The following is an 11,463-nucleotide window of genomic DNA, read 5'->3' as shown; positions in this document are numbered from 1 at the left end:
TCCCCACACCCATATATTGTGGTTGTGCAGCTGCAGAATTATTCTTAGCAGTTAAAAGTAGTACTTTTCATACATGTTTAATAGCGGAGGAAATGCTGGAGGCTTACTTGATTTACACACACTTGTCATTCAGTACAGGTTAGTCCTTAAATGACATAATAAAAGTTGTGTTCATGAAGAGGCCCAGTTCTGCTGCTCACCTTCCTCGTTATTTCCAAAACAAACCAATAAAGCTGGAGCAGATGCCTTGAAGTGACCTCCAGCAGTACTGCCGAGCCATCCTCTTGGCATCGTTCTCTACAGGAGTTGTCGCTGGCCGTGGACTGGCTCTTCTTGTGGTCTTTACATGTGGTGGGGCTCGATTGATTTTCCTTGTAGTTTCAGGCCTTGTGGGTGCAGGACGAGTTTGAGGTTTGGCAGGCTGTGCTGCTGGTCTGGTCTTAGATAAAGCCTCTGGCTCTGTCTGGGAAAAGGAAGCGGATGAGAAGACCATTTGAGATTCATTAGTTGCCCTCCTGCACATTTGAGGTTTGATCTGCTTTGGTGCCTGGCAGGCATTGTGGAGTTTTCTGAGGCCCCAGGTCATCTGGATGAAGTAGTGACGGGGGGTTTTATTGTAGGAGCGGCAGGTGTAAGGCTTGCCCACGTATTCACACCAGTAGGAGAGCTCTCTGCTCTGGCACGACAGCCTCAGCTTGGTATATTCCCCGTGGTCGGTGATTATCATCGTGCACAGGTCCTTGGCCTGGGTCTTGAATGTGATGGGATCTTCCCAGATGCTCTGTCTCCTCTCGTTCTGAGCCTCGGCTGACCAAAGGCAGCAGGCAAGCAGTAGCAGCAGAGCGCTATCCTGGGTCCACATGGCATCAGAGGATGCTGTGCTGACTGCAAGAGGAGGAGAGTGGGACTGCTCAAGCTGATGGTCCCTCCAGCTATTTATTGGCTGAGAAGACAAAGAAGGTATTCATGTTACCAAAAAAATGTGACTAAACGAAACGTAGGGAGGGAGGAGAGCAGTGACTACGGTTAGAGTTGTCTGGAGCAGACAAAGGGCCACATGAGATGTTTACATCGATGCTCATGTTTATCCAGATGTTATGCAATGAGTGAACCGTCACACATAAAGAAGAACTCAATTAAGCCAATTGCATCTTATTGAACAATTCCTTGCAATTTATGCAATCATCTGTCTGGGAATATACTCATATATATATACATATATATATATGAGCTTCCTGAATCCCTCAAGTTCTTGCTTGTTTTAAAGGCTGTTCGAACTCACAACCACGCAGCATAGCCTATCATTTCCCTCCCAAATATAAACACAATCATACTGCAAAACCACAAAGAAATGTTGGTAGAAGTCACTTACACATGACGGACCAAGTTCAGTGTTGAGCGGAGTAAGTAATTGTGCCAATTAAGAATAAATGTCTGTCTGGGGGTTAGTATGGTTTAAAGGAAAGTGGCTTTATTTTCAGGCCCATCTGGAGAAAAACGGGTCAATGTGAGTAATGTGAAGAGTGAAAGGAAGTGTAGTTGCATTGACTCACGTACTGTTCATAGGGTTACAGTACATCTAAACACAAATAATTAATTTCTATAAAAGCAGTTTTTTTTAAAATCAGTACATGTATGTATAGCATATCATATCATTAATATTATTACAGCTGGTGGAGGCGGAGCGTTTATAGACTGTTGAATAGTTTAATCTATTGCACAGTATTATATTTTATAAGTTGACCATATATTTTGTTTGTAAAATGTTAATCCCTGGAGAATGACAGATAAATGGAGTTTAATAGAACGTAAAGCATGACATTGACATCTCCGCCCCTCTCTTCACCCTAGTGTCCAAAACATGCGGCCTCATATCAGACGAAACAATCACAACATCGATCATCGACCTTTGTACCACGTACACTTATGAGCATCCTTGTGTTCCAACATTGGGCCCTAGTTTCGTGGCGCAGCGCAGGGCGGCGCAGGGTGGCGGAGCCGGCGCAATGCAAGTTTCGACCCCCGCAGCCTTGCGCACCGTCAGTTTGGCAGTTTGGTGGATCGCCTGCGCCAAGATGGGTGTGGCGGCGCAGCAGGGGGAGGCGTCACATATTCAGCTTGGCGTAGCGGAAGTTTCGTGGCGCTGAAAGCTCGCCAGCTCCGACCTGGTCTACTCTCGGCGCAAGGCGCAAGGCGTAAATAAAGTCCATTCATTCAATGCGAATCACAGCTGGCGGAGTGGAAGTTTGGCTGACGGCGCGCAGTGCGCACACGTCACCGAGACCTCACAGGCAGGTTTCCACAGTTCCAGGCACATTTAAATGCAATAAATAATCACAACAAACACTATTTAATGCAACTAACTGAATCAAAACGTGAATTTATATGATATAGATTGTCCCGTCACATCTGACGTCAGATAAAAGGCGGATGGCACGCGTAACGGAAACTCAGCCTCTCGGACCAAAACATCTCCCTCTCTCTCTCCTGTTTTTTATAATATAGGCATTGTTATTATTATGATACGCGCGCACAGCGCGTGATGCGCGTGGTGGGAGCGGCGGCGCTGCTTCTGTCATCGGGTTGTCAAGTGACGGAACTTGCACTGAACCTCCCCTAACGCATTAAAGGTGAGGAGAGGAGCTCATTTGATTGGTGAAGATCTGAATCGGCTGTATTAATCCCAGTCCACGCCTCGTCTCCTCCTCGTCTCCCACTCACGCCTTCTTCTCCTCCCTCGTTCCCACTTGCGCGGATGGGCGAGACGGAGGTGTGCCTGCGCGAGCCTGCGCGGTGCACGAAACTTGCAATGTCCAGGCGGACACACCCCGTCGGCGTGGTGAAAGCTGACTGCGCCTGGTCTACGAAACTAGGGCCTATGGTGTTCGTTACGGACAGTCCATGACTAGCACAGAAGTCCAATAACAAACGACCACTCGGATTTAGATCAGGGAGGCCGTTCCTCCCAATCACGCTGCTCCAGGTATCTCTATCGTTACCCACGTGCGTGTTGAAGTCTCCCAGCAGAACTATGGCGTCCCCTACTTCATTCAGGGTCTCCAAGAAGGCCGAATACTCTGAACTGCTGTTTGGGGCATATGCACAAACAACAGTCAGATCCCCCCCCCCATAACCCGAAGGCGTAGGGAGGAGACCCTCTCGTCGACTCCAACACAGCAGCACTCAGCCAGGGATTTGTGAGTATCCTAACACCCGCCCGTCGCCTCACACCTTGGTCAACTCCAGAGAAGAAGGGAGTCCAACCCCTATCCAGGAGTACGGTTCCAGAACCAAGGCTGTGCGTAGAGGTAAGCCCCACCAGATCTAACTGGTAGCGCTCCACCTCCCGCACATGCTCTGGCTCCTTCCCCTACAGAGAGGTGACGTTCCACGTGCTCAGAGACAGCCTCTGCTGCCTGGGTCTGGTCCGTCGAGGTCCCAGGCCTTCACTGCCACCCGTATGGCAGCGTACCCGACCATAGCGGTTCCTCCTGTGGGTGGTGAGCCCACAGGATGGCTGAGAAGCCGTTGCCATGTAGCTTCTTTGGGCTGTGCCCTTCTGGGCTCTGTGGCAAGCCCAGCCACCAGACGCTCCCTGACGTGCCCTCACCTCTGGGCCTGGCTCCATTCTTAATTCTTAGTCTTACACCAAAGCTATTAGAATTAAAACGTCTAGAATTTAGTGTGATGTGTGACAGTGAATCTTCCTAATGACACTATAAAGTATTATGCATCTCTCCAGAGCCCCTTAAAGTGAATACTATTATAGCATTGTAGGTCCTGCTGCAAGTGTTAGTGTTTAGCTTTACTCAGGATAAAGATGGATTTTACACACAGTATGCAGCTTGTGCAAAAAATAAACCATTCAAACACAGTCTTAGATGTGCAAGTAAACACAATAAAAACATTTTTCTTCTGAACCACGGCTTCTGTTTTCTGATGTTTTTCTTTTTGTTCTCATTTGACTTTTATACGTGCCTATATAGATGTAGGAAAGAGACTGCATGTGGTTTTGCTGGTGGTGTTTATTTACATACTGTCTGATGCCTGAGAACCTCAGAATAAAGCTTATGGAAGTAGATAATCATCTCCCATTGAAAATAGCTGACCAATAACGCAACCAGTGGGCTCTGGCCAGCAGTGGAATCACCACAACGTAAGAATGTGCAGTCTTGTGTTAAAGAATTAAAATAGTCTATGAGCAAGATGTCTTGTTACCAGTGGTGGAATGTAACTAACTATATTTCCTCAAATATTGTACTTAAGAACAATTTGGAGGAACTTGCACTTTACTTAAGCTTTTCCATTTCCTGCTAATTTATACTTCCAATCCACTACTATTAGCTAACTAGGAATATTGTATTTTTTATATTTAGTAACTTAAGTTACTACAATAAAATAATACACAATATTCTAAATGGGACCATCCTGCAAAATTAGCACTTTTGCTTTTGGTACTTCAAGTATATTTGGATGCTAATACTTATGTACTTTTACTGAAGTAACATTTTAAATGCATTTACTTCTACCAAATTGTTTCTGCACTGTCAACTGCAGATCTGAGTACTTCTTCCACCACAATGTGTTACATGGTTTTGGCGTCACAAAATGCATTAACAACTATCATGTAATCATTATGTGTAGCTTTACAGTATCTTGCAAATGGAATTAAAATCATGTTAACCAAAAATGCAATGCCTCACAAAACTGAAAAATGTCACAATACATTGAATTTCAAAGTTTATTCACAATGTATACACACTCTTTCAACCACCACATAGGAAGTTCCTATGGTTCCATCAGTCCCCAACTTCGGAGCATTGCATGTCAAACCAGTTACTGTTGTATCTGCCCTGAAGGTTCGGATACACAATATTTATTTTAAGCACTTAAAGTAAAATCAGACCATTTTTCTCCTAAGATGAGTCACATCCAGATGCTTGCAGACAAGAATGAAAGGACTGTCGAAGTGAGCGCACAGATAATTAAAAAATGTCCATCTTAACAAGGAACAAGTAAAAAACGTTTATCTAAAGTTATGATTCCTTTTGATTCTTAAAATTTGTTTGTCAATGTGATGAAAGTTTAAAACAGTAGCAGTAGTAGTGGGCAGTAGTTTTCAGGCTAATTAGTTGATTTTGATGGTTCAAGTGGCACAACTTTGATGTTAATGGTATGGGATCAAGAAGCTAGTCCCAACATTTCCTCAAAATCCTGTCAGCTTTTTCAGAAAAAAAAAAAAAACACAAATAAAAAAAATCTACACTGAAATGCACTTTTTATTTATTTCAACTTGTTGACAGTATTCATATCATATTTTTAGTACAATAAAGTTACATTTGGTACTGAAAAGCAGTTACTTATTCAAAGACAATTAGTTAAAATTCAGCTGTTAAATGTTCATTCAATGTTAAGATGGACATTATTTTTTCACATTGCACCAACAACACCATCACTGTGTAAAGCATCAAGCATTGTCTTGGTTTTCTACTTTTTGAATTGTTCCATGAATGGATTGTCTACATCTAACCTGTAAACATGGAGGCGAGGGGAGTGGGATAACTCGATTGGCTTGCCCATTGCGTTAGTGATACGATTTCAACATATTTATCAGCCCACATCATCAAAAATAAAAAATAGTTCTTGAATACATTCACTCCATATATATATATATATATATATATATATGTTTTTTATGTATCCATAGTTACTGTGGGGGTTTAAGAAGCAGAAACAAAATAAACACATCATTGACAGACCACTGAAGACCTGAGACCTACAGTAAAAAATAAACAATTTGGCTTGAGGAAGTATTTCTCCACGTTTAAACATATCATCACTATGAAAGCAAGAACGATTATGTAAGTAAATGAAACATGATGGCTTGTGTTGTGAGCTAGGGAATAATCTATAAGCCTGGTACTGTTGTCAGTGTGAGATATATTAAGAAGTTATGCTTCTACTTCATATGAATTAAAGGGAAAATCTACCTCAAATACTTACACTGTTGGTAAAATTGTATTTAAAAATTTATTTTATAGATTTTTTGGTTTGGTGGTGTATTGGTGGTCCCAAGATAAATCTGAAAGCTCCAAAGATGATTAAAGTGACAGGAAAGATAATTAAAACTTTATTTCTGTTCTATATAAATAAAACATTGTTTTTATCTGACTTTTAAGGTGTCAGGTGTCAATAGCCAATCGTATAAATTAATCTATGGAGGGGAAATCACTCTTAGGTAAATTTCTTACCACTCATTGACACATATAACTTGTGAGGGGGGGCTGCAACTGTAAATTGCTTAATTTTAAAGAGTAACAGCAAGTTCAGCTCAACTTTTTCATAATAATTTCAGTATTGTTTAAATACATTCTGGGACATTTAGAAATGAGGATCTGGCACAAAAATTGATGACACAAGTTAGGGGAAAATGCTCAAACTGTGGGGTAAAAGGTAGAGTACATTGTACAACATCTCAGATTGTTGATTTTTAACAGTGGATCCGTGAGTGGATTTTCCCTTTTTTTTTAAAGAATGAAAATATCTGTCAAAAAAAATCTGAAAACATACTACTGAAAGGCAACCAGTCATTTGCAATTCACCCCAAAACCAGCAAAGACATCTGGGTGTTTTGTAATATTGTAAACATGTTTTTAAAAAGATCATGCTGAATTTCTTCATATAAATCACAACATCCACCTGGGACCAACCTGTTTCTGTATTTTTACTACTTGTTTGAAACATCCTGTTCTCGGCTGTGAAGCAACACATACAGACCCACCAATTCACACATACTGCAGTTAAAAAGGATTTGCCATTCCCAACCAAACGGTCCTATTCAGTGTGGAGGCAAATTCTGTAAAATAAGAATTGCAATTTTCACATTGGATTTCATGTTAACTTGCTCGTTTCCTTGCAGATGCATTGACAGACTCTAACTTTATTATTAGCATGTGTCTAATGTATCCATTCTAAGTGCAGAAGAAAAAGTTTCCTCTAGCAGCTTACCATGGCCTCTAGGTGACCTTTCAGCCACTGTCTTCTTAAGCACAAACAAACATTAATATGAACAGGCATCACAATTATAATCACATCCTCTTACTGAATGTATTTTTTCAGCTTGGTTTTGTGTCTGAATAAACGCAGACACAGCAGTCCTTTGAAAATATGCAGGACAAGCCTGGCTCAGATTGATGCTGAAGGAGGAGAGCTTGATGTCCTACAGGCAGAGTTTTTTGGATGGGGAGTAAGTAGCTGTAATGTCGGGCTGTGATCCGCCCGTTTTGAGGAGGTTGAGTTGATCGCTACAGATGAAAAACACCCAAAGGACTTTGTGTGTTGTTCTTCCGTGAGAAGAAACCAGCTTTATTGAACTTCTTCTGGTCCGAGGGCTCACGAAAGAAACAGCTTTAAAATAGACAGAAAGGTTATGATTAGTAAACCTAAGATATAGTGAATGCATGGACATGGCTCCACTTTTGTACAAAGGAATTCATTTTGTATTTATTATTTATGTATTGTATTTTGTATTGTATTTTGTATTTACTGGACATTGTTTTGTATGAAAATCCTATTCATTCTGCCTTTAACAAAAATGGTTCTGAACAATTGTATTCCTAAATATTGATCTGGGAAACTCATTTTGCAATCGGATTAATTGCAACAAATTAAACTAAATGGCTTTAATCTAAAATGTAAGAAGGCAAACTTACTTACTCTGCTGTATTTTAGTTCCAGTTTTCGAGGGCACTGCAAAGACAAACGTTGGAGAGAATTTTTTTTTTTAGTTTTAGTGAAGATTTCATCCATCCATCCATCCATCCATTTTCTTCCGCTTATCCGGGACCGGGTCGTGGGGGCAGCTGCCTGAGCAGGGACGCCCAGACTTCCCTCTCCCCGGACACTTCCCCCAGCTCATCCGGGAGGACCCCAAGGCGTTCCCAGGCCAGCCGGGTGACATAGTCACTCCAGCGTGTCCTGGGTCTTCCTCGGTGTCTCCTCCCGGTGGGGCATGCCTGGAACACCTCCCGAGGGAGGCATCCAGGGGGCATCCGATACAGATGCCCGAGCCACCTCAACTGAAGATTTCATATATTGCTTTTTTTCTATCCTTTTGAATGGCTCAGGAGATTAATGAAGCTCTGGCTGGGTTGTGAAATAACAGACAAGAGTGCAGTCAGTTACGTCAAACGTGAAGCTCCATGGAGGGTTTTCAGAGACTGCATGGGGCTCTTTGCAACTGGGAAAATGTAACTATTGTTAGTATATAGTAGTGTTATACATCTTGCTGTCCTCTGGGAATAATACAGCAGACATTAAAAGCTATATTCTTAAACTCTTACATCATGTTATTTGACATTCAGTTTATTAATAAAATCTTTGTTTGTATGCATGTCCTTAAATACTGACTGTTTGTAATAAATACAAATAATGTAATAATAATAATAACAAAGACTATTTTGTAAATGAGGCAGTTTTTGAAGCAAATTATGTTGTTCTCGATAAGCATCAAACAAAGGGGGGGGGGAAGTATCACATTAGCACATTAAGCTACTCTCCCCTATGCTGACTACACAGTCACAAGTGATCAGACATAACTACCGTGCAGACATTTATGGTTCGTTAATGATTCCAAAATTAGCAATTCTCACTATGATGGTTTTCCTGCAAAGTCACTGTGAGCAGAAAAGCACTAAACCAAGCTGTAAATAAGTGTTAAAAGGTGCAGTTAGTGGAAGAAATAAGATTAAAAACAGAGGACAGAGATGGATGGTTTGGAGATGGCAGACGAACAGCAGGACAAGATGACGGCTCTGCAAAAGGAAGACTGGCAGAAAAATTGGCAGGAAGAAATTAAATGAAAAGGTGTGAGAGACGTAGAGGTCTGACGAAAAGGTTTCCAGTACCTTTCAGGAGCCAGAACAAGAGCCTGGCTCTCTGTCACCAGTCGATGTGCCTCGGAGGAGCTGAGGCCCGCGGAAACCTGTTCATAGTGTCGAAGGTAGGGATGCTACCAGCACAGGAACATACACACACAGGGATAAAGATGAACAGCACAATTCAAGCATCACCATTTTGCGAAACCACCGCCTGTTCCTCTTTTACTTTGTAAAGAGTACGACGAGTGGTTCACAAGGCAGAGAGCAAAACAGCATCAGTAATCTCTCAAGATGAATAAACTGTATGGTCACTTAAAGAGGCAATACTTTTCCTGTCTGAAAGCACAAGATAATGTTCATATTAGTCCGGGGTTGATGGGTTTCTTTATCAATATGAATGATGTAAGGATTAATTCACAAGGTTCAAAGATTTCTGGCCTTCACAATTTAAATTGATCTGTTTCCTGTACAGGTTAACGTGATTTAAAGAGAGACTGGAGGGTGAAGTGTCAGTGTCCCAGTGTCTACTGTACATTGATAAAGGTCAGTATTGGTCATAGATTTGTCATTGCCCCTTTTAAAGCATGTTGGATTTTGCAATAGTGATGTTGTACTTTTCATTCCAACATCTTGTATCAATTTCAAGAAAATAAAGAAGTTAATTAGTCAATACTTGTTTTACTTGCCAGCATTTGCTCAAACCTGGAAAGCTGCTTTTGGAATGAAACGCAAGTAAAAGACAAGTTTGGCTACTTTAACACTGATGAGTGTGGAAGCAAATGTCTGGTCTAACTGTTTTGCTCTCTTCCTTTGGCTTCTGTTACAGTAGGTTGTATGTCCAAATGCATCCTCGCCCAGTTGCAACTTAAAATGACATAACATGCAGTTAGATGGTATTAGATTAATCAGAAAATGAAAGGAGAAGCATTTGCAGCATCACACCAAAGCTTTACATGCTTGCCTCTCTCTGTACAAAATGATCAGGTGTACATTCATCGGACTTTGGCTGACTCTAAATGAAAGGAAACAGGGCGATTTTTCATTTAGTGGACATCACAGTGTGCACACACAGCATGCAGGAGGTTAGCAATATAGCAGATTCCCCAAACACCACACAGCAGAACATGCAGCAATAAGACAGAGAGAAGTAATGGTAGCAAAAATATTAACGACTGACTGAGTAAAGAATTTGTAATAGCAAACCACAACAATGTAATTTTTTGTGTGTTAAAGGACCAGTGTTTAGGATTTAGTGGTATCTTAGAGTGAGGTTGCAGATTGCATCCAACTGAAAACTCCTCCGCTCAACCTCCCTTTCCAAGCGTGTCAGAGAACCTACGTTGGTTTTCAAGCTTCAAAAACATGAAAAAAGGCCCTCGCTCACCAGTGTTTGGTTTTTCCATTATTGGCTACTGTAGAAACATGGTGGACTCTGGTGAAAAGCACCCATTTCCTATGTTAATCTAGACATTCAGGTCTCCAGAATTAAGTAATTATGAACTCAAATTCACAGCCATATTGGACATCTTCACATTACTTATTGGCATTCTTGTTATTGATCAATTCGCTGACCTCCCTAGTGTGTGTGTGTGTGTGTGTGTGCGTGTGTGTGCCTGCATATGTTTGTGTGTGTGTGTGTGCCTGATTGTGCAATGAATCAACTCCCTCAAAGGCATGCACTGTCCAGCCACATCATTTCACTAGTGAAAAAGCCCATGGCCCCAGGCATGCCTCCGCCTCCCATAACATGCAGAAACATGATTATAACAATGTTTACCTTGTCATCATAGGATTTGGGATACCTTGTGAGCTCTCCCTATGATAACCATTATTACCAATTTCCATACTGAAATTAAAATATTGTATACAAACAAAGGGATGAAACATGTAATGTGAGAGACATGCTGATTAAAGTTTTAGAGTAAAAATGATTTCTTTTTGAGTAGTCAAACTTTTCAAGAACGTTACGTTATTTTTGTATAAACCATAGTGTTTTATTTACACCATAACTTACAAAAAACAGGTGGACTAGTAAGGTAATGATTGCAAGAGCCCTTAATGAAAGGTAAGGGGCACTTTTCAAAGGTAGCACATGACAAGAAGCCACACCATCCACCCAAAAGAGCAATTCCAAGCTTAAAAACGTAAACCAGCACCAAATAATTTAGTAAACAAGTCTATGAACAAGATCCAGAAAAATGCACAGAGTGATAGAAGTTGGAAAGGACAGAGGGCAGGGATTTTAATTGTCTTACGTTTTCATAGGAATTGTCTCAAAGCTATAAAGATACACAAAAAAACATAAAAATGTTATTGACATGTTCAGCGATAGAAATGCACCATGAAGTTCTAACGATGAGAGACGGTGATGACCGAGATGTTGTATTTGTGTAAAGCGTGATTGAAGGAGTGAACAAAAGGTCTATGAAGAAGAAATATAAATTGACAAAGTGTCAATGTTTCTTTGTAAAGTGCCAAATGCTTGACAGGGCGGAATGTAACAAAAAAATAAAGATATGGAAGATGGAAATAGTAGAAATGGTTATCACAAAGTAAAATGCCAAGTCCCAGAAACAGAGGAACT

At 41.1% G+C, this 11,463-nt stretch overlaps 1 protein-coding gene and 1 long non-coding RNA gene across 2 annotated transcripts; both read right to left on the bottom strand.

Annotated features, from left to right (window-relative positions):
- Positions 1-208: 208 nt before the first annotated feature.
- On the bottom strand, positions 209-955 carry LOC311013366 (fibroblast growth factor-binding protein 2-like; the record flags this gene model as incomplete). The annotated part of the gene is made up of 1 exon (XM_084009389.1): positions 209-955. The coding sequence occupies exon 1, from the start codon at positions 860-862 to the stop codon at positions 209-211; it is 654 nt and encodes a 217-aa protein (XP_083865515.1). The 5' UTR covers positions 863-955.
- Positions 956-7,175: 6,220 nt separating this feature from the next.
- Positions 7,176-11,220, bottom strand: LOC311013573. The gene is made up of 4 exons (XR_014597162.1): positions 10,657-11,220; positions 8,907-9,010; positions 7,717-7,749; positions 7,176-7,407 (listed from the first exon to the last, which is right to left on the bottom strand). It is a non-coding gene; the product is annotated as an uncharacterized lncRNA (long non-coding RNA).
- Between the last annotated feature and the right edge of the window lie 243 nt (positions 11,221-11,463).

The sequence above is a fragment of the Eutrigla gurnardus genome (assembly GCF_963514095.1).
Source record: "Eutrigla gurnardus genome assembly, chromosome: 5".
Taxonomy (NCBI): domain Eukaryota; kingdom Metazoa; phylum Chordata; class Actinopteri; order Perciformes; family Triglidae; genus Eutrigla; species Eutrigla gurnardus.
The sequence above is the reverse complement of the archived record's forward strand: the minus strand, read 5'-3'. Positions and strand labels throughout refer to the sequence as shown.